Source organism: Lytechinus pictus, chromosome 6 (assembly GCF_037042905.1).
Source record: "Lytechinus pictus isolate F3 Inbred chromosome 6, Lp3.0, whole genome shotgun sequence".
Lineage (NCBI taxonomy): Eukaryota > Metazoa > Echinodermata > Echinoidea > Temnopleuroida > Toxopneustidae > Lytechinus > Lytechinus pictus.
In genome coordinates this window covers 22,969,135-22,994,006 of record NC_087250.1, presented here as the reverse complement: position 1 = coordinate 22,994,006, position 24,872 = coordinate 22,969,135, and the positions used below count along the sequence as shown (strand labels likewise).

Sequence of the window (24,872 nt, the reverse complement as noted above, 5' to 3'; positions counted from 1 at the left end):
TGTTTAGGTTATCAGCTGATGTACAAGATTTCAAGAGTTCATTCAAGTTATGCGTCTCTCAGGGATTAAGAGGAACAACACAAGTAAGTTTAATAGTTATATAATATTGACTGGCTTTGAGGGGAATATCTAATAACATTTATCCTTGAATATAATTATATAATATTAACCGTATCAGACATCTGAGCAGGGTAACTTTAATACACTATTGCCTGCTTAAGACTGGGATCAAGTGGTCGGTCAATAAGTTTCCATTCCTTTAACCATGGACAAATTTATTGCCCGCTCAGGAAAGTCTATGAGAAAATGCGTGGAAATGTAGCGGGCAATAAGGCAGAGCTAACTTCCTGGTATTCTACGCGCGCATTGCTATACGTCAAGTTGAGACAATGCTGGCTACTGCGTCCCCAGGCCATGGCCGCGTCATGTTATCAATTCAAACTGGTGAAGTTCAGAGGCCCAGTCTGCTAAACATGATAAAAAAAAGATTCCCATTCTTAAACTGTAAAATATCTAAATTTTCACGATTTTTCTCTAGATGTCTGATTTGGTTAATAATTTGACTGGCCTGGGGGCGAAAGGACATGTATTGCCCTCACTAAATTGATATCACCCTCGTCTACAACTCGGGCGATATAGATAGAGTTTCGGCGATATAAGTCGTATCGCCCCGAGGCCAGTCAATATTGCTTTAATATTGACTGGCTTTGAGGGGAATATCAAATACATTGCCCACAAGAGAATTATATCTGCCTGAGTCTGGACGAGGCTATTATGGGTCTACCAAGAAATATGATTTGGTATTTCACAAAATTAACATTAAGATTATCCTGGAGAATTTTCCTTGTATTTGACGCCTTCTGGTGTAGTCTTGTATAATTGTATCTATGCATGTGATATATGTAATGTTTTATTACAAATGTTTATAATGTGAGCAAAATGAATTTCCATGTGGACAATAAAATGAAATCGAATTGAATTGAAATTAACGCAAGCCAATGTTATCTAAAAACTGTATGATGTGAAATTCCAGCTATTATTTGTTGCAATTTATATGCCCGTTATCCCTGTCGGCGCTCCTTATTTCAGGTTAGTCATGAATTTGATGGAGTACTCCTGGCTAGGTAATTGAGACTTACATTGTTACTGTGCAAGTGCACACCATGTTCATGTGCACGATGTACACATACACTTAACACATGCAAAATCTTGCGCTTGGTTTGTTCGAAGTGCAATCCCATTGACACGATTAAAGTGAAATATGATAGAAGTAAGGGATGCAATTCTGTCTTTAGTATCTTTAAAGGTTTTTTAATATGTTGTATTGGTTATATGTAAAATTAATTTTTGGGGGCATTGCATCTACTCTGTTCTTCCATTCTTCCTTTCGTTCCTTCCTTGGAGCGTTGTGGCCCAGAGGATTAGTCTTCTGACTTTGAAACAGAGGGTCGTGTGTTCGAATCCCTGCCATGGCGTAATTTCCTTCAGCAAGAAATTTATTCTCATTGTGCTGCACTCGACCCAGGTGAGGTGAATGGTTACCCGGCAGGATGAATTCCTTGAATGCTTTGAGCGCTGAGAGGCAGCTCAAGCTAAAGCTAGGGAAATAATAATGATAAACAATGCAGCTCAGAATACTGTATAAGCTGTTATTTTCGTGGGGGTTTTATTTTCACGGATTTTGCGAATTGCTGATCGGCCGCAAAAATATTGACACATTTCTTAGGGACCGTATTTTTATTATTGAGGTCCGTTCGCTTGCACGAGAACACTGGACAGTATCAAGAACGGGTTCCGACGATTTGTGGGCGTGGCAATGAACTTGACGGCGGAACGCTAGGATCGGTGGAACGAAGCGGAATATAGGCTTGTCATCGGCGGAACGAAGTGGAATAGCACCAAGTCACAGCGCATGCAAAAGTGCCTGGAGATACAGCAGCAAGACCAGCCAGATTACACTTCATCATGGCAACACTACTGGCATGGCTAGATCAACCTAGCCCGAAGAAGTGCAAAGTTGAAAAGGAAATAAAAGTCAAAAGACTACGTCGTGGAAGACCATACGTTAAGGATGGTTTTCCAAATGCAGTCGACACTGCCCGCGATTTCATCACGGCAAGTGGGTTTAAAGCCCGCAGAAGGAGACACTCGGTGGTCGGCATAGCTTGTGGGACAACCCTGGGGGGTATCAGGAGTCATCTCCTTGATACTGTTCCAGGGTTGAAAGAGCAACATCCAAACCTCAGTAAGTGATTTTAATTCATTTTTAGTAGTGATTCAAATCTTGTTTTAGAACTACAAGACATTTCTAACGTTAAAGGCTTGCTTCTTGGAAAGTGAAAGGAAAGGGGAGGGGTGTAACGTTACAGAGAACTTCAATGTAACGTTAGAGTGTAATTATTCACTACAACTTCAATGTAACGTTAGAGTGTAATTGTTCACTACAAATATTAAGATCTAGGCCTAACGTAATTTAATAATGTACTCTATACAGTGCATCCTACAAAACCATAACCTGTATTCAGAGAAAGACGTCACAATTATTCTAGACGTTTATATTTATTGATTAATCAGTGTATTTAAAAACAGTTACCTGTTAACAGCTACCTAAGAAAACACTAAAAAAGTCAGCCGATTGAGTTCCTGTACATGTTATCACTTAATTATCCAGCTCGAATTTTCACCCCTCAGCCGCAAGAGCAAATATATATATATATGAAAAAAATATAAAACATAACCAAAAAAATATACGAGAAGAAAACTCTCCATCACACCACGAATTTCGAATAGAGCATGGACCTGCTACTCTGACAGAGTCGCACTAGTCGTAGGTCCATACAACGCTTACAGGGTGATCAAATGATGACGACCATGTGCTCTCACATTTCGCGGTGAGTGAGCGTCATGGTTAGAGGTTGTTTGCAGTATGTCTTAACTGCAGAAGGGAGAGGGCCGGGGGAGCTGTTGCCAACATTCTTTCCCCCCCCCTCTCTCTTATGGCTCTGTCTCTTTAATAATAGCCCCCTAAAAGGTTCATCTACTAAGTTCTCTTTTCTTCCTCTCTTTTAGCTGAATTCGTTCTAAAAAGCCCTGAGATTGAATGAATATTTTTGGTGTTATTCTCATTCCAAGACATCTTTTGACGTAATTTCCAAATTTTTAGCCTCAGGGTAAATTTAACACGCCTCTCCCTTTCTGTCTCTCTCCCTTATAAAGTGCGTTGTTGGGAAGGGGGGGGGGTGGACAAATCATCTTTCATGCATTACAAATGGATGGTGATGGGAATTATCTTCATCTTTGTGAATAATAATAGTAATAGGCATTTATATAGCGCCATCTATCTAGAAATATTCTATTCCGAGGCGCGTTGTTATTATTATTACCCCGGCTTTAGCTCGATCTGCCTTTCAGCGCTCGTGCATTCAAGGAATTAATCCTGCCGGGTACCCATTCACCTCACCTGGGTCAAGTGCAGCACAATGTGGATAAATTTCTTGCTGAAGGAAATTACGCTATGGCTGGGATTCGAACCCACGACCCTCTGTTTCAAAGTCAGGAGACTTATCCACTGGGCCACAACGCTCCTGAATAAATCACGACTGCCTAGAGTAATATTTTCCCCTCCAACGTTGGTATCGTGTGTATTCTATTTTGAATTGTAACATTTTTTGTGCACATTTCAAATTCAGTGAACTGATAAATACATACGAATAGTATTAGATTTAAATATTACATGGCAACGTCCATTTTTTGTTAATATCCAGTGCGTCCTAGAAAAGAGGAAACTGGGATTTCCACATATTTTTTTTCCAATGGCAAATTAGTGATATTTAATTTGCATCATGATAAAATTCAATTATTTCTCTACATTTTGGTGCCTAATATGTGACGAACACTTTACGCAGTAATGAGCAAGACGAGTTTAAATTTTTAACGTCGAAATCAAGTTGTGCAGAAAAATTGGACAAGATGTGTTTATGATACCGTGCTAATTCGACGATTGGCTCATTAGCATTTCTTTTGTAGCTTCTCTCACTGATCCCTGAAATGAGAGAGGATGCAGATTCACGCATACGTTTCTGCGCAAATCTTTTCTGATATGCCTTATTATATTGTTTGTAATTTGCCATTCTAGAACGACTTGCTAACCTGTTGGTTTCAAATTAGAGATGAGATTCCACTCTTCGCATGAGTATCAAATTTATAGTAGAAACAAATAATTGTGAAATCTATATCTGAAAAAGGGATTCCCTTTTTTGTGGGTCGCACTGTATAACGAGAGAGAGAGGCGTGAATATTTGTACAAATCGCTCTGATCACGGTTCAGAATAATAATATATTTGAAGGGTAGAATCAAGGATGAAACATGTATACGCTATTTTGTAAAGCTTTCGGCCCTGGCTTTCTTCAGTTTTAGTTGCTTAACAAAACAAATAAAGCAAATCATATATAGAATAAGTAACAGAACGTACATAATGGTAAATAATATTGAATTAAAGCAAAACCAAAAAATATGATGAATCTTCTGGTAATTACACGGAATAACAATAGATTATACTCAACAGAAATCAAACGTATAGTGAAATAGTACATGTCATGGGTCAGAGCAAATTATTCTGAAATAGCAACAAGAAAAACAAAAAAGGGACATCATAGACTGTCTCATTTGCATCTCACTGAGTTGTGCATAGTTTTGTGAAAGCTAAGCAAATCTTTAAAATGTCAAAATCTTCTTATTAGACATCCGATTTTGATGACATTGTCATTATATGTTGGTTTGATTTATCTCTCTTTATTCAAATCAACATTTTCTGGGCAGACTTGGCCTTTAAGTCCTTCGATCCGATGTTGATGGTAAATTTGTCGTAGAAATGTTGGACTTTGTAAACTAGTCTTAATAATGTTACCTGACCCAGTTATACTTTCAAAATGAGAGGAAATTTTCTACACAAGTATATTTTTTTTGTTGTCGTACGGACTCAAACCACACTTCAACAACACCTTAAGGCCTTTTTTATATATGTAATTATTAGCAATTGAACATTAAGTCGAGACACTATTCATTAAAGGACAAGTCTACCCAACAACAAGTTGATTTTAATAAAAAGCGAAAAATCCAACAAGTATAATGCTGAAAATTTCATGCTGAAAAGTCATGACATTTTTTAAATTTCACTTAATTTCACAAAACAGTTATATGCACATCCTGGTCGGTATGCAAATGAGGGAATTGATGACATCACACACTCACTATTTCTTTTGTATTTTATAATATGAAATAAGAAATATTCGAATTTTCTCCCAATTTTCCTGTGAAGCAAAGTTTCATTTCTCCCTGAACACCTGAACATGTGGAATTACCGTGTAACATTTTATAGTTCTGTCATGCAAGTTGGTCCCTATTGTCAAATCTGTAAAAAATGAAATTTTGTAAAAAAAAAAAAAAAAAAAAAAAAGGAAATAGTAAGTGACATAATTGATTCTCTCAGTTGCATGTGACTACATAATGTAAAAAAACAAAATTTTAAAGTGTCATTATTTTCTTATTTTACATGCAAATTTGATGAAATTTTCAGCATTATACTTCTCTGATTTTTTCTCTATTGATTTAAATCAACATTTTTCTGAGATGGACTTAACCTTTAATAACTGTACCTAACAAAACACTGATTGAGAGCCTATACTTGATATCACTTAATTATCCAGCTTGAATTACCCCCCCCCCCCTCTTACCCTAAAGGACAATTCCAGTCCAACCAAAAGTTGAATAAAAAGAGAAAAATACAAGAAGCAAAACACTGAAAATTTCATCAAAATCGGATGTAAAATAAGAATTTTCAGTGTTATGCTTGTTTGATTTTTCTCTTTTTATTGAAATATTTTTTTGTTGGGGTGGACTTGTCCTTTAAAAGGAAAACTACAAAGAAACTTACCAAGTCCTGACAACCGTTCAAAAGAGGAACACGTGCCACGAGGTACAACCAGGTCTTGTCACTATTCCACTATAGGCGTATTTAATCCAATTTATGACGCTCCATTGGATAACAGGTGGTCCAACTGTCATCTATGTACGAGAGCCTAGGAGGCTGTTCTCACTATGTTCCTAAAACTAGTTTACTGGAAACTAGTTTAGTGGAAACTAGTTTAACGCGTAGTGAGAACGGTCAAAGCGGTCTTGGAAGCGATCTTCCAAACCAGTTTGGAAAACCACCTCGCGATGTAGTTTTCAAGATCGCTTTGCCTCGTTAAACTGGTTTTAGCGTAAGTGAGGACACAACCGTTCTTCGGGAAGCGATCTTCGCACATTTTTAGCGCGCCACTCCACACGACAGGTGTAGAATGCCTATGCTGCGGTTTCGGATTTCGCACGAAACGTGTCACCCCACTGAGAGCGTTTCCACAGCAACAAGAGCGCTTTACGTGAAGTGATTTTGAAAACCACTTTCGTGTGATCAAGTGGGAACGCTAGCAAAGCGATCTTCCAAAGTGGTTTCCTGAATCGGTTTCCAGTAAACTAGTTTTAGAAAGCGTAATGAGAACGGCCTCTAAGGTCCAAATCTACCTGTTCTTTCCAATTTCAAATTCCATTTTGTGACGGACTGTCTAGTGTCTGCATTGAACTCCAATACGAATCCATGGCCATGTTAGACATATGTACGAGAGCCTAAGGTCCAAATCTACCTGTTCTTTCCAATTTCAAATTCCATTTTGTGACGGACTGTCTAGTGTCTGCAATGAACTCCAATACGAATCCATGGCCATGGTAGACAAGACTAGCTCACTCCCACCCCTAGGCCCAAACCCAGTATTTCAGGAAGATGTGGTCTAGGCTTAGATCTAGACTAAGTCAGTAACAGCTACAGCTAACGTTAGACCGACAATGTGATCACTTGTTGCTAGCATAAAACCTGCATGAAACACTTTGTTCGTCAAATTCGTAAATGAAGAAAATCCTTAAACTAATATCAAAGTCTTCCATGTATGTGGTTGTGGAAATGAAGAAGTGTTGTAATAGTAATATTAGGCCAAGATCTATAAAAGTTGAATACTAGTACTCAAAAGACCCCTTTACAAAATATGTGCAGCATGTTAGTAGTTTAGTACCATGAAAAGCTCTGTCGTCTCTCTATCTAGCTCTAGCTCTGAATCAAGTCGCATAACATTAAACATTCTAGGAGACATGTGTGCACTGATATGTAGTAAATGGGGTTACCATGGAGATGAACTTTGTCTACACTCAATTCAGTTTAGGCTAAATCCCGGGCTAAGTGAAAAAAATAAAAATAAAAACACGTTTCTCGTTCCCTCAGTATCGATGATGTCATGGCATCATCACTTCATTTTTTCTCCTAATGGAATAGCAAATATTTTGAAAAGTCAAGGAACTTTTGCACCACTTGAACGACTGAATGTAAAAATAAGAAAATAAGTCAATTTATTTATTACAAATAAATATCATTAAAGCAGTTCCTAGATTTTTTTTGTATTTATATTAATCTCAATCACAAATATAATTATTAGAAGACTAATCAGTAAAAGCTTTGTCACATTTCATAATGTGGTAACGTCATATTATACATAGACCGAATTCATGCAAATGGTGAAGGCTGGATCCGCCCCTGCTATCGGCATTTGATAGACCTGTCTGGAAGAATGCCCCTTTCTTTTCTCAAAAGTTCATTAACTCACACTCCCTCCCTCCTGGAATCGCGCTACGCATGCTCTGTGGGTATAAATACCCAAGAAAAAAGTATTGGCACCGACGCTTCGCAACGCGGCTTATCGAGAGAGAAACGCGACGAGAACTCAAGATTTTACTTGGCCAGACTTGGGCATATGTACAAGATACGCGCCTGTTTATACTAGATTTCATATTCTGTAAACATGCACCTCGTTCTCATTACAGTACTAAGACTAGGTGCAGTCAAAACTTGTTCAGAAAGCCATTTTGGAAGATAGCTTCGCTGGCGTTCGGATCTGATCGCCCGAAAGTCTTACGAAAACCTGTTGATATGGCACCGTTCAGAGTAGAGTCCCTTTTTCGCACAAAATTAAAAACTGCAGAGTTTGACATTCTACATACATGACTGCAGTCACATTTCTCCTATTGGGGCCGTAGGGCCGATTCGAAAATAATCCCCAACATTGTGACCTTGTGCATAGTTTACATTAATGAAATTGGATTAAATATCCACTCTTAATACAGTTTTCAGATAGAAATATATAATTAGTGACACCAAAAGTCATATATCCTTTTAATAATGAAGTGAATTTAAATGAAAATCAAGTTTCAGCTTGATATTTTTTCTATTACCACGCGAGTAAAATATTTGACAAAAATTGAACTCTGGATTTCATTTTCTTGTTTCTTAACTGTTCAGTGGAAGCGATGCAATTAGAGTACGGCACCGGGGTACGGCAGCGCAGAAAAGTTTTGATTTGTCCATGTGAAAGAGTATCGTCTTGTTAACATGCATGTAAATGTGCGAGAATTTCGTGCAATATTTCCAAAAGGGAACAGAGATGTTGGGGGATTATAAAGACAGCCAAAATACATTGTTTAAAAGAGAAATGAATCAAGCTAGATCTACACCCCATCCAGAGTCTAATACACGTACGTACCGAGCACTCGGAGTGCCAAACAAGAACGAGAGATGAATGACACGAGAAGGACAGAGACGAGCCCTCGACAACGCCCACAAAACTGACCAATGAAATAGTCGGATTTCGAACCGTGTTGCCGCAATGAGTACATTATTTGATATTTGATGTCTGTGTCCGTTAGCTCATAAAGGTATTAAAGGAGAATGAAACTCTTGGAGCAAGTTAGCTTTTGTGAAAGCAGAAAAATCAAAGAATAAGATCAACAAAAGTTTGAGTAAATTAGGACTAGCAATAGAAGAGTTATGAGCATTTGAATGTCGAGATCACTAATGCTATGGAGATCCTCCCATTGGCAATGCGACCAAGATCTATGATATCACAGATGAACAACTCTCCCCTTTTGGACACTGAAAATATACCCCAAAACATCGCTTTTTGCTCATTCTAATCATATGACAAACGATTCATCAATGATAGTAATGTTGTGAAACCTCTGTACTTGTCCTCTCATAAAGAGAACACCTCACATTGTGATAGACTCTATAAAAGTGAGAATATAAGTGAAATAAGTACTAAAGTAATGAGGGAGTTGTACGTGTGTGACATCACAGATCTTGGTCGCATTGCCAATAGGAGGATCTACATGGCATTAGTGATCTCAATATTCAAATGCTCATAACTTTCTTATTATTCATTCAATCTTCCTCAAACTTTCAACAATATGTTTCTTTGATTTTTCTCTTTGATATGGATTCAGCTGGTTTCAAGGGTTTCATTCTCCTTTAAAGGATGGAGTGAAAACGAAATGAAAATGCAAATTATTTCATGTACCTTTCGAATTTTTAAACAAGAATACACAGGGGCACTGTAGCCTTTGGTGACTTTTGATGCCGCGAGTTGACAAGTGATTTGCTGTGAAAATTTATCATTGCGAATATTCCCAATGTTAATTGAACACAAAAGTGGATCTTAAACACATGACGAAATATACCTCACAGCCTTATCATATGCTGATATTGGGCAAAATATTGTAATAGTTTCAAATTATTTTACAAAAATCTAATTTTACAATTTTGAATAATTTATACACTTCCAACCACTTCCTCATAAAGAAGGATGAGTTTATGAGGAAACACACATTTTGTGCATGGTGGTATGTGTCACATTAATTTTGCAACCACATGCACCCAGTCATTTCACTTTTTATCATCAATTATTTTTTGCTTTTTCCATAAAGGGCAGCAAAATCATATATCCTAGTTAGGTAGAAACAATTTGCTGTCTACAATCTGCAGGTACATAATTATAGAACAGGGTCCTGGGAAAGATTTTTTACTGGGGATGCTGATATATAAATTTGAAAAGCGGAAAAGAAAAAAATCACTACAAAATGGTGGTCACTTTGGTCCAGAGAAATTTGAAAAGCAAAAAAAAGTGGCGGTTAACAACATTATGAAGGTAATTTTGGTTACATCTTCTCCAATTTTTACCCATCTTTCCGAATATGGGTGCTGCCTATTAAATACACGCAGCACGAGCACCTCAGCCCCCCTACTTCCCTTGGCCATGATGTAGAATTTATTTTACATTTTGTGTGTAGTATGCTTATTAAAGCACAGAATAAGTCTTTCATTTTCTAAGAGCAATTATAATGCCCTGCCCACACATCCTTTTCTATGTAAGTGATAATTTTGGTTAAGAATTCATTTCACAAACTCATACGCTGTATAATCTGTATATGGTGCTAACAATTTGTCTTTGAGTTCAAAGATCCCCCCCCCCCCCCCCGATTTGATAATTGCACGCAAGAACATTCTTTTACTTTTTAAGTTAATCGGATACAAATAAAAAATAAAAGCATATTAGATGGAAATGAGCAAGGGAGGATGAGAAAGTGAGAAAAGGAAAGTGGGAGAGCCCGGGGGAGGGGGCCACTTCCATTGACGAGTGGATACCATGCGCGACCATGGGGTCTCGAAAAGAACCCTAAACGTATTTTCTATATTCTGAAAATGCACCCCTTAACAAGTATTGGCGTGTGAAACCTTACCCTTAACAAGTATGACGATACTCTTGGCAAGAATTCCCTGAATTGAACCCCTAAACAAGTAATTGTTATGTCACGGACGTTGGTTGTCGGTTTTAGTACTTTACCTACATCATTGGGTTTAGTAGTACTAATAGTACGGCCCCACCATAGAGCTATTAATAGCTCCATGGCCCCACCTCGCACGAATCGTACTCTAAACACGTAAAGTGTTGACTGTTGGGGCAAAAAGTACATCATATTTTCAGTAGTCTTAATTTTTTATACCCTCGCAAATCTGACCCTAAACAAGTAGCTTTCCTAGCGAAATAGATACCCTTTTTTCATTATTTTAGTGTTTTTGACACCCTTATTACGTTACGTACGTAACGTGCCCTATCTTGAGGAAGACATCCTTTTTACGTGTTTTTTTTTGGTCGCGCATGGTATCCACCCGTCAATGTAAGTTGCTCCCCCGGATGGGAGAGATATATATAACCCAAAAAGGAGCAGGGGCCGCGGAAATGTTTGGAAGGTGGGGGGAGGTGGCCATGCAAAATAAAATCACAATCAGATGGTCACAAGATGGTTTTTTACATGGTTTTAGGAAAAAGCTGAAAAACCCTAACAACCACCCCCCCTCCTCCGTTTTCGTGGCCCCCGAGGAGTGAGATAAAAGATAGAGATAAATACTTTGAGTGAAGAGAAGTTGGCAAAAAAAATTTATAAAACGGAATTATTACCCGGTGGTATCCGAATTCAAGAGAGTAATCATGATGACAGGTAGCCATTCACCTTTAATACCTGGGTCGAGTGTAGCACAATTTGGGTAAATTTCTTTCATAAGAAAGCACGCCATAGCTGGAACGGCGAGAGTCGTAACCACTAAAACGTGACACCCTCAAAAACATATAAAAATAATAATATTGTTTTACTGAAGTCTTAAGACATCGGTCACATTTGCTCAACGGCGGCAGTATAGGGCAAGTCGAAAACAGCTGTTTTTACTTATTTTGCACAAGCTACATAATAGGTATATGACTCGTATAAATTAGAATAAAAATGAATGAAACGGCTGTTTCGACCTTAATTAATGATACATAGCATATAGCGAAGATATAAATGTAATACATTTCTCAATTAATTCATCTTACTGTTTTACAGCTCAAGGCAACTGACGAAGGATTAGACTATGATGCTTTGCTAAACATGCTGGACGAGTCTTCATTCGCAGCACATGACGCTTCAGAATCCCATTATGTAAACTCACAGTCTAGCTCCCTCTCCGCCTCCCAATCCCAATCTGTCATCATGCAGAAGCTCGATAGCATTCACACACAGAACAAGTTAATTTTAACAAATCAAACAAAAATCATCAATAAATTGGAAGAATTAAATAAGGCAACTACATGTACTACCACTCACGTCCCTAGAAACCAGAAACCAGACCCCGTTTACCACTGCAAATTGGATGACGACAGTATCAGCATAGGCAGTCATGACGCCAATGCTTACATGACCAAGGCGAAATATATGCAGGTGTTTGAGCGGTGTAAGAATGGGAGAGAGCTGGTGGTCAAACTCCTCTCGGAGTTTTACACAAAGGAGGAGTTGGCCACCTACAGCTTCAATGGTGATGGGTCCAAGAAAGCCCTTAGGCGTGATTATATTATCCGGGCGATAGCCGCTCAAGCGGACATGCAATTCCCAGGTGACTTCTCTGGCGACGAAAAAAAACAACAACTCAGGAATGCTGTTAACGGTAAATGCAGAAAAGCGCATTACACTGTCACTCATCATCATTAATCATTGCGAAAGTTAATTAGGAATATTGTCACGGACGGACATTTGCATTATTTTGCAGTGGTATGTAGGGGATTTCTTATTCAATTATTTTGTAATTGTAGGGGATATATTTTATTACATAAATCTAATAAATGGTATTGTAATTAATAAATTTAACCCAGATAACCCTTCCCCCAACACACTAGTATTCTCGAGGGGGGCTTTATATTTTTCAGAATATTTGACAGATTTTAAATATTTTGGTGTATAAGTCGCTCATAATATAAAGTACATGTAATTTTCAAATTTGGAGTCCTCAAGTCCAAGGTCAAAAGTCAAAGCTTATTATATATGCGGATTGGTTTCTGGCTGAAAAGTTGAAAAATATTCGATAGAATTTAAGAATGTTTTGGTGTGTAGGTAAATGACACTGAAATACAAGCTTTCGGTAAAAGGTCACTGTTCATTATATGCGCAAAATGATTTTTTAGTGATAACATGATATTATATTTAATAGAATTAAAAATAAATGGTATGTCGTTAGATGACACTACAATACAAGTCAAGTTCAAGTAGGACTCTGCAGGTCAAAGGTCACAGCTCATGCAAAATGGTTTCCACACACTCAATAAGACAATACTTACTGACTGCATTATAGCTGGGATATATCTATCCTGTGGACATAGGGAATTTCTCCTTTTTTATTTGTTTTTTTTTTCAAGTTTATTAGTGATATGGCGTACTGGGCCATGGGCTGAAATAACAATTTTAATTTGGATAATGCGCATTTGTGACACAAAATGTTCGTCCGTGACAAAAATTTTGTCATTCTAAAATAAAAGTTAAAGGTTGCTTCAAATTTATCCAAATTTATATACATAATATGCCAGGGAAGTCACCTTATTAGATAATGAACATCTGCAATGAAAATAATTTGTCAGCATTATTTCTTCGTTTAGATCATGTAGATAGACACAACTAAAGATCACTGACAAGTGTAGAAACTCATTTCTATCCTGTCCGTCCGTATTCAGATTCTATCTTTAATACGTAACCATGCCAACAAAATTCTATTGAATAATTTCAGTGATACTCTTTGCAATGAACCATAGTACACATTGACAAATTTCAATACTTCATTTTTTCAAGTCTTTCAACTTTCAGAATTTGTTAAATGTCCGTCCATGATGAACTGATCAAGCTCTTTTTTATACGCCCGTCCTAGGCTGGACGTATTATGGTATGCTCGGTGTCCGTCTGTCTGTCCATCCGTTATCTTTTCCTTGTAAACGCGATAACTTCAGTTCATATAATTTGACTTGTATGATGCTGTGGATCCCATGACGCCTATTGATTTTGAGGTCAAAGGTCGAGGTCACACTAGCCTGTTTTCATCCCTTCAGCAGTCCTTGTAACTTAATCTGGGCAAATCCGCTTCACGTAAAAATACAGAGTTCACTGTGAAGAAAAATTCAGTATGCTGTGGAGCGTTGTGGCCCAGTGGATTAGTCTTCGAACTTTGAAACAGAGGGTCGTGGTTCGAATCCCAGCCATAGCGTAATTTCCTTCAGCAAGAAACTGATCCACAGTGTGCTGCACTCAACCCAGGTGAGGTAAATGGGTACCGGTAGGAAGTAATTCCTTAAAAAGCTGTGTGCGCTATGAACGCCTAGCTTAGCCGGGTAATATAGGAGCGCCTTGAGCACCTAACGAGGTGGATATGTGCGCAATATAAATACCCTATATTATTATTATTATTATGCAAATACAATCAAATAATAGAAGGATTGACCAACTTTTATCCTAAGCGGAAGGTTTTAGATGATGGGGTGTTGACTACATACTAGTGCTGGGATATTTTATTCGATCCCATTGAATTTCCACATTGGCCCAAACTTATTTGGTGACCACAAATAAACATTAATTTGGTCATTGTGTTAAAATATACTTACCTTTATGCATTAAATGTGCAACATTTCGCATTTGTAGAAGTACACCTATCATTCTTGATTTATTTTCATCTTTATCCAGAAACAAACGTAGCAAAAAAAAACAAATTGATATTTAGTTGTCGCTTCCAAATAAATATATTCAAACCTAACTGTTATTAATGTCAACCTGTAATTCAACAATGATTATACAATCATATAAATTCTCAGTGAGAACGCAGATGAGAAATCATAAGTATGTTATGTATATATACATGTATATATATGTATATATAACTTTGACACTAATTTCCTTTTCAGAGTGCTTTGCCTTCTGTATTTCTGACTATTCACTCATTTCAACAGAGCAGTTTGATGATTATGTGAGAATTGATGGATAGTAATATACTCACTGAATTATGAAGGTACAACAAGCATGACAAGTCTAAATAGATATTTTCCATTTTACTTGTTCTGTAAAAATGTTTGACCGTTCAGTAGAATTTTGAAAAATAATGTATTCCCTGTTCTTGAAGGAGTGAATGATTATTCAAACCGTGTGGAGAGTAGGAACCCTGATAATTTGTAAATAAATGTTTCAACCCTTTATTTTGCATCATTGATCATAAATTTCTGATAAGTTAAACACTGTCCAGTTTTTATACATAATTATATACCAAAACTTGTAAACAGTATAAAGTTATGAACTACTTGTCAAAATAAACAAATTTAGAATGGTTTCTCATTAAATAGTGTTCATATCTTAATATGTATAACTCTTTGTGTTAATCATAACCATAATTACTTATTTCTAAACATATAATTTTCAACAAAACGTTGTTTTGCAATGATATAACTATGTTTTAACATGAAATAATGTTATTGGTGTTCTACATGTATCTATCAATGTCAATATATTATTTCGTTCATGTATTGTGTGATGAAAATTTAATAATAGTACATACCTTGTATAACATGTCTGACTATGTCAGTGTAAAGTATGTACATGTATGAGAATTGGAAAAGATGTTGAGCAAAATTTAAAGATGGAAAATGATATAAATCAAATTGACATGCAGAGAGTGTATGTGGTGAGACATGAGAAAAGAAAAGGTGAATCAGAATGGTTGAGTGAGAGTTTTGAGATTTAGTTTTGATTTGCTGACTTTGTTGAAGCTTCTGTCAACATATGTGTAATGAAACAGCGTTGTAAACATATGGCAATAATGGAAAGAGAAGGGATGACATGACGTATAGTAAAATTGATTCACTCGAGTCTGGAGGAAGACGAGAGAGAGGTGCGTGAGAATCAAAATTATTATTAAGTAGGACTGAGATGTTTTAGATTAAAAGGAATTATGATACGAAGACAGCAAAAGAGTAATATTCAAAATTCAAAGATAAATAAGAATAAGAAAAAAAGAAAACAAAACGCAACATGCATGCATGTAATTTACAAGACATTTAAAATAGTCAAGTTGGAACAAGTACTATCAGAAGGAACGACCGGAAGTCTCGACAGGCTTGCCTTCTTCTTCCGTACACTGATGATGATGATGATGATGATTAGTTTCACTTTGGTATAGTTTTTTAAGAGCTGATAATGTACCGATTTATCTTTTTGTAGCGGAAACCAGTGAAAAGACAATAAATGTGGAGAGAGATATAAATATTTTGAAGTGAAAAGGTAAAGAAATTGATTCTGATAACGAAGGTGAGTATTAATTGTGTGGTTAAGAATTCTCGGATAACTATTTTAAACCATGTAACTTTGAACTATATGCAAATCTAAACACACTGCATTATACAAATAACTTGCATCTTGGTAGTACCACTTTGAATAGAAATGGCAAATTAAATATAGAGTTTAATAGTTCATGTAAAAAAAAGAATAAAATGGATCAGCGAAGAATGGAGTTGAATGGTAATACCTCCGTCACAGTTGCTCTACGGCGGCCGTACGGCGAGTCAAAAACATATTTTCATTTTTTCATAATTGTCAAGTCTAAAAAAGTTATATATATATATATATATATATATATAAACTCCTCAAAAAAAGTTTGGAAATCTGACTTTGATCGTTAATCCCTCCTTGGTTTTAGTAAATATCAATGTGTAATTAATATAAATGAATAGATCATTTAATTTTGTTTAAAATGATACCCTAAATGATATGATTATATGGAGTGCAGTGCCTTGAATGTGGGGCAAGGTCAACATTCAAAAGTTGCATAGTGACACAATATTGAAAGTCACTGATCTTTTTTCCGTGGTGATGAGTGAGTTTCTCAGCTGTTTCTTTTAACTTTGATCGATAATCCCTCCTCGGTTTTAGTAAATATCAATGCGTTATTAATATTAATGAATAGATCATTTAATTTTCTTTAAAATGATACCCTACATGATATGATTATGGTTCACATGGAGGTGCAGTGCCTTGAAATGTGGGGCAATTTCAAAATTCAAAAGTTGCAAAATGACACAATATTGAAAGTCACTGTTCCTTTTTTCCGTGGTGATGAGTGGGTTTCTCAGGGGTTTCTTTTAATTGTTTTCATGCACCTTAACATCAACATTATCATGGAATGAAACACACCTCTGCACAAGCAAACATAACAAACAAACAAACCATCACTACATAAACCACAACAAAACATAAAAAATGAAGAATCATGTTCTGTATTGACCCTTCATGACAATTTCTGGTAGTTTTGCAGCTTTTCAATTCAGACCTCATTTTTGAATCCTGCTCTTTTCGTGATGGCATGATCATAACAAGCATGGTATCATTTTAAAGAGAATTAAATGATCTTTTGAATGATATCAAATATGCATTGTGTAAAATTTTGAGTTGGGAGAAATTAATGGTCAAACTCAGATTTCCAAACTTTTTTTGAGGGGTTTATATATATATATATATATATATATATATATATATAAAAGCATAAAGGGAAAGATCCCCCCCAAAAGCTCGCCAAATCTGTGGCAATTTTTTTGTTTTTTTTTGTTTTTTTTTACTGGTTGCCAAATTCCAACCAGATTTAGAGTGGAGTCCGAGTCCGAAATTGATAGAGGAGCGATTGCATCTTGCCTTGGCCTGAGCTATGAACAAAGTCAGGGAATGGTAGGCAAGTTTTATTATAATTGCTTTATGATTGGTATATATTAAGGATTCATAAAACATAAGACATACATAATTCATGCATTATTCGAGCCAAGCGATTGTGATCGCCTTGGAATTGCTATGGATTGGGGAGCGGCTATATTTAAAAGTGCAGTACTACGAGCTAGCTAGCGTCGAATCCATCGCTACTGCAGCGCTAGTGCAGCAGGCCTGGCCTCTCGCTGATATCTGCTCAGTGCAGTGCATGCAGAGCAGATCGGCGGAACAAAGCGGACATAATTAGTTTTACGCCGTTCCGCCGATTTTGGCTCCTACTTTTCGACTCTGCCAAGGACTTCGGGTAAAAATCGTCCGCCGTTCCGATGCACGATCCTGCAGGCGAATGAAGGAGAACACCAATAATAAAAATACGGTCACTTAGCCAGTGCCAATGTCCCCGACAGCAAAGATTTGCGATTGGAAACTTCCTGTGTAGTGAGAAAGTTGAAGTATGCACCTCTATATGTACAAAAAATAAGGCTTAGAAAGTACAGTTAGTAATTCAAAAGTTTATTTCTCAAAAAAAATTAGAGCCTAAACTATTTTCTAACATAAGTTTATCAATGTTTTTTCACTCACTGTAATATCAAAATGTATTTTCCATGAAATAATTTGATTTTATTGTCATCTGATTGATTTTGTACACACGTATTGGCAGCTATTTGCATACTCATTAATATTCATAAGTCACATGACCAGAGCGTTGCGAGGTGTAAGATTCTGCACAAAATTCAACATTTTTGCACTTTTACCAACTTTTTGAAAAATGAATCTGACAAAACACAAATTCCAAAGATTGCTTTACCCTATGGATTACAGATCAAACTGTGACATGATGAATTTTCAGATCTAAAGGTAAAAAAAGTGAAAATTAAGCCCCCTTTTTCCACATATTGTAACTGTTTTTACAGGGACATATTTATGTATAATAGACATCAGCATGGGGACTCTGGGCGTTGTGGCGTGCGCCTGTAATCCAAGCTATGCGGGGAAGTTACAAATTGATGCAGAGGTTCGAGCCCTGGTCACGTCTTTCGGATGGTGACGTTAAAGGTCGGTCCCAGACGTAAATAATCAAATCTGATTGATACACGTCTGACAAAACTCAAATACACACACACACACACTCTGAGGAGCATAGATTTGCACATGATTTGCACTAGTTTTGCATTGTTGAAATGCTGTGGAAGTGTTTTGAACATCTTCTGATCGCGAATTTAACAACCCGCAAACGGGACCCCCTCGATTCGCGAAAAATTCTGTACGTAAAAATAACAGCTTGTACAGTAGATTATTTCTAGATAGATGGCGCTATATAACTGCCTATTATTATTATTATTTTTTATTTTATTTTATTTATTTATTTATTTTTTGCCTATTTTTATTCCTTTTCTTTTAGCCCAAGTCTGCTCCACCTGCAGGATGATTTGAATGGATAGAATGGATGTTTCTCTTTTCTCTATTCATTCGGATCAGCCTGTTGCTGGGGTCAACTGGGACTTTTTGATTCGTTTCGAGTTTAGTTTAAAGTTTCGATGCATGTCTCATGCTTTGTATTATTGTTATAGTGCTCCATTCAGCTTTGCTATAAAGCGCTCTCCAGCTTTCATGAAACACCACCCTAAATCGATGATGTGGTCATCCTTTATGTTGCAGATAGCAGGTTCAGCGATCTATGGGTGCGTTTATCCGCCACTTTTTTACCCTAGAATCATGATTTGAATCATGATTCAAATCATGATTCTGCAGAATCACGATTGCGTTTAGTCGAAATTGAATATAATCATGATTAGAATCACAAACATGAAACACGAAAAAAGGGGCGTTTGGAAAGACGTTTCTGCAGAATCACGTACGAAAATGTTCGAATAAACGATATCGTGATTACAATCATGATTATATGACCTCACTGTTGTGTCGGGCTACTTTCGGTTTGACTCTTGCCAAGCTCAAGGCGCTCTATATGCTCATTGTATGTACATGACTATGTACTATGAATTCATTTCTTGTCATGTTCAAGTTCTGTGTTGGTCATCGCATCGTCCACTACTTTTCATTTTTTGGTCATGTCTTCAACTTCAAGTTCTAGTAAATGAATTAACTGGACAGACAATGATCTCAGTTGTTGTTGAGTATACAGTATTGGATCTACGCTGAAATTCACTTCCGAACACCATTTTGGATAAACTAACAAGATGAATAGAAGCATATGGACCCTTTATGATAGAAGTAAACAAAATGAGGTATAGACTGAATTCTGATGGAAGCAAAAGAATTTTCGAGAGCCGAAACACGTGCGAAAAACTTCCTCTGTCAAACTGCGCACTAGTGATGCGCACTGGATTGGCCCGAATCTGAGGAGAAACAGCATTGGAATGAAGGTCGTCTAAACGCTGATTCTGTGATATTGTGATTCATGTTTGTGTTTTGAATCATGATTCAAATCATGATTCTGGCTTGAGGTCGCATAAACGCAGCCTATATGTACAGCTTATCACCAAAGCTGACCGGTGTACTGGTTATCACTTTACCAGTCATAGTCCCAAGAAGGGTTCAGTAATCGGTCATTAAGTCATTTGTATATTCGTTCCTAACTCACAAACAGCTTCGTGAAACAACACACTACAAGTTGTAATCCTTTTATGTTGCAGATAGCAGGGTCAGTGATCTGTATGTACAGCCTATCACCAAAGCTGACCGGTGTACTGGTTATCACTTTACCAGTCATAGTCCTAGCTGGTGCTGCCATAGGTACTGTGTTGAGAAACCTATCCAGGGATGCCCAAGAACAGGTAACCAGTCTTCTTCCTTTTTCTCAAATGAATATGGTGTGGAAGATATAAAGTCAAAGGCCCGTATTCTGAAGTCTGGTTTAACCCTTATTAAACTGGGGGAGGGGTCAATTTGACCCCCCTCAACAAATTTTGTCACTACGCCGTCGCACAAATATTTTTGACTGCACCGCTCACTGACTTTTTACTCTCAAGTCTTGTGCATCCTTTGAGACCAAATTTGCAACGCCGGGGTACGTGGTTCCGAAATTACGCAACGTTTTGTAAGTGCATGTCAGACCAGAAATTGCTAAAAAAACGTGATTTCGTGTAAAAAAGTCAATGCAAATTGTGTTTTTCAACCAAAAATCATAAATGTATGATTATTTTTAGTTATGTTGGTTTAAATTGATTTATTTTATCCTATTTATGATTGCAAAAGTGTCCTAAAAAAGTTCATCTGGAAATACAACAAAAAAACAAAGAAATATATAAGAATTTAAAAAACAATAAAATACACAAGAAATTAATTATAATTTTGCTATTTTTTGTAGATATTTGTTAGAAATGGAATAATTGATACTCCCACCAAAAATTAGCATTCTACTAGCTATATAAATTGAGTTAAAGGCAAATACATACACAAAAAACAAATTTATGGCAAATTTCATATGCTTATTTGCATAATTAATTAATAAAAAATATTTAAATTTTTATTTTTTAAATTTTACTATACACTCTTGTAGTTTAAATCCGGCTCTACGCACTTGCTAATTTTCGCAGCGATTGCGCAATCAGCGGCCGAGGTCTGAGGGGGGGGGGGGTCAAATTGACCCCCAGAATATACTGGTCCAAAATAGCCCAGTTAAGATAGGGTTAACTTAAACTCAGGTTTAAAGTTGTACTTTAAGTATGGGAAGCCAAAAGTATCAAAATTTCTATTAAGTTGTATGTTTCCTATGTTTACTAGATGCTCTTTCCTGATTCATTGATGGTGAAAACAATAATATATTTATACTTCCTAGACAATTATGAATGATTTGAGAGCCAAATGAGCTGAGGTATGATGTCTCTACTGTTAGTGATTTATGTAACAATTGGCTATCCATACTTAAACCACAACTTTAAACCTGAGTTTAAGTTAAACCCGACTTCAGAATACGGGCCAAAATGTGTTTCATTGGTTAGATTTGCCAATTGTGATCAAAATGAATTCTGTCGGCTGCCTTATTAGTTATCTTTGAATGAGACCGGTGTGTTGGCTCAGTTGGTAGAGCGTCTGTCTCACAACTGGGAGGTCGGGGTTCAAACCCTGGCCGCATCAGACCAAAAGACGTTAAGAGATGGGAGTTGTTGCTACCATGTTTGGCGTTTAACGATTAAAGGGATAGAGCCTCGTCGATCTGGCGCTGCACAGCGGCTGCCGGGCCCATGATCAATTGGGCAAAGCAAATTCTCACAGTATTTCATTTCATGTCTATTTCTAACAATAAATTATGGATGGATTCGTATTTGGCATACTAGTTGGAAATTATTCTCTTAAATTTGATCTTGTATATGCTAAATATTATTCATTTTCAAACTAGATTTGTAAAAGGTTATTTTCATCATTTTAAAAGAGATTAAAATATCAGCATGAGATGATATTTCAATGCAATTTGAACATGGAAGAAAATAAGTTTATAGTTTATTGTTTATCTTGAGAGGCACACCAAGCTCTATTTAAAATGTTGAATTCTATACATGTATAATACTATATGTATTGTATAGCAAGCATTTAGTGGTTATAAATCATATGCTTTGTGGAGAAATTTTGAATATTAGACTTTTTTAGAAAAATAAAACAATGACTTGGCTGTATTTATGTCCGGTTTAAATTGAAACCCCACATCAAAAACAGGCCCGCCAATTACTCCTTTTTTCCAGGAGTTACCCTGTTTTTAAAAATTGTTATCGATCAAAAAGAGGAGCACTCTATTTTTCCATGAATTTAAGATAAAAAATAAATCAGCCCATATCTGTATTTGTGTGGTGGGTATGGGTGTGTGTAAGAGTAATACACATACTTTTTCAAAACTTCTAAGTTTTCAGTGTTTAAATAGAAGAATGCTGTAAATTTGTCTTATTTAAAAAAAAACTTGACGGAGACACACCTGACATCGAGCAGAAAAATTTATGGCGTGCGATTAGGACTCCTTTTTTTTTAATTTTCAAATGTTGGCAAGCCTGTAAGAATATTCTGCCGAGAAACGACCTAGCTAATTCATGAATTTCCTTTTAATTTTTTCCCTTCGTCATCCCCTTACCCAGACATCAAGGGCCATGTCTGTGGCGGACGAAGCTCTGGCAAACATGAGAACTGTCCGAGCCTTTCAAATGTTGGCAAGCCTGCAAGAATATTCTGTCGAGAAACGACCTAGCTAATTCATGAATTTCCTTTTAATTTTTTCCCTTCGTCATCCCCTTACCCAGACATCAAGGGCCATGTCTGTGGCGGACGAAGCTCTGGCAAACATGAGAACTGTCCGAGCCTTTGCCATGGAGGAGCAAGAGGCTGCCCTCTTTAGGCAGGAGTTGGAAAGGGCAAGTGGTCTTCAATCTCGACTTGGTTTCGGCATCGGCTTGTTCCAGGGACTCACTAATTTAGCTCTTAATGGTGAGTAATGATACTCTTCACTAATGCATTATTCTTTTATACCCCAAATTCAATTGCAATTGGTTGCAAGTTCTTTTTACTGACTTAGTTCATTATTTAAAATATCAACATGATTTAAAAAAAATATAAGTTCTGATTGGTTGAGATTCATAAATGATGTTCATCAGTATTATCCCAGACAGGCAAACAACAATTTTGCAAGTTCCTTTTACTGCCCCAGTTTATAAGTTGAAATTTCAACATCATTTGTTAAAAACATAAGTTTTGAGAATAATGATGATATAAGAATAATGTAGAATTTGTATAGTGCACGTATCCACCTTGCTAGGTGCTCAAGGCGCTCCTATATTACCCCGGCTAAGCTAGTCTACCGATTCTGGTGCACACAGCTTTTTGAGGAATTACTCCCTGCCAGTACCCATTTCCCTCACCTGGGTCGAGTGCAGCACATTGTGGATAAATTTCTTGCTGAAGGAAAACATGCCATGGCTAGGATTTGAACCCACGACCCTCTGTTTGAAAGACGAGAGTCATAACCACTAGACCACGACGCACCCACACATTTTGATTGATTGAGATTCAGAGATGATGGTCGTCAGTATTATCCCAGACAGGCAAACAACCATTTCTTTACAAAAACATTTTCAGGGAACACTTTTTACCCCAAAATGATGGAAAGACGCCCAGAAAATGAAAAAAAGTCCCCTGGAATATCCTAATTCACTGCAGTTTTAATGTTGCAGATTTATGCAGTAGGTCGTGAAAAGTGTAAATTTCTCTGATCCCAGGTCCCAGCCACCTGACGTCTTGAACGAAGGCCTTGCTAGGTTACAAGCTACTGTTATAAGTTACTGTGAAAGCTGCTGATAACCTGTAATTTGATGGGACGAGACAAGATTCCATCAATTGTTATTGAAAATTTTGAAAACTTGGTCACAGGTTTGTGTTCTCATTGTTGATGCGCCAGGTGGTTTGTATTGATTGTTCTAGTTGACAAGTACAAGGTCAAATAATTGTTATATCATCGATGGCATCTTTCACACAGGAATTAGACGAACTATTGATTATTCTAGTTGAAAGGTACAAGGTCGAATGAACCCTGCACATTGTCTATGGCACTTTCTCACAAGTATAATATAAGTTATTTTCTATTCCATTTGAGGCACTAGGCAGATGAATCCTGTACTTTGCCTTTGGCATCTTTCAGACTGGGATGATATGCGTTATTTATCATTCTAGTTCATCAAGGCAAATGAGCCCTGTACTTTGTCAATGGCACCTTTCAGACAGGAGCAATATGAATTATTTACTATTCCAGTTGATAGATACAAGATTCAGTAAACCCTGTATTTTTATGTATAACACCTTTCACATGAGTATTAAATATACTGTATATAAAGCTTCAAACTAATCAGGATTAAATGTATATAATACTTTCCACTGTCACACAAGTGAACATTCAGTGGGGTCGCTAAAAGAGTTACTACTGATATAACCGTCAAAGTGAACCCTAGGGCCGTAACACATACCTTAGCAATGATCGTAGAACACTTTTCTACGATTGATTCCATTGACTACAATGTACAATCCATTGTGAAAATCAAGCGTACGATCAATCGCTAACCTTTGTGTTACGGGACCCTGGTCTTGATCAAGCACATATCTCTCAAGGATCAAGGATTAGTCTTTCTTTTTTTGGGGGGGGGGCAGGGTCATCCCCTCCCATCCATCTATTTCTTATTCTTCCTCTTTTCCTGTGACCTTGTACTTTCCCAGAGCATGATGTCTTGGTCCATACTCTTTGACCAAACAATGTGTCCAACGATTTGGTATTTTCGTTGGTAACGTCTTCCAACCATTTATTTCTTTGTCTTCCTCTTTGCCTTTGACCTTGTGCTTTCCCTGACCATGATGTCCTGCTCCAGGTGAATTACTAATA

General features: G+C 36.9%; 1 protein-coding gene across 1 annotated transcript in view; it reads left to right on the top strand.

The window, feature by feature from the left end:
• LOC129263101 (mitochondrial potassium channel ATP-binding subunit-like) overlaps positions 1-24,872 on the top strand; it is a 39,219-nt gene that overhangs the window by 9,759 nt on the left and 4,588 nt on the right. The window contains exons 6-8 of the mRNA XM_064101234.1: positions 8-83; positions 20,158-20,298; positions 22,750-22,933. Of these exons, the coding sequence (XP_063957304.1) occupies positions 8-83; positions 20,158-20,298; positions 22,750-22,933 (401 nt within the window). The remainder of the gene's footprint in view (positions 1-7; positions 84-20,157; positions 20,299-22,749; positions 22,934-24,872) is intronic.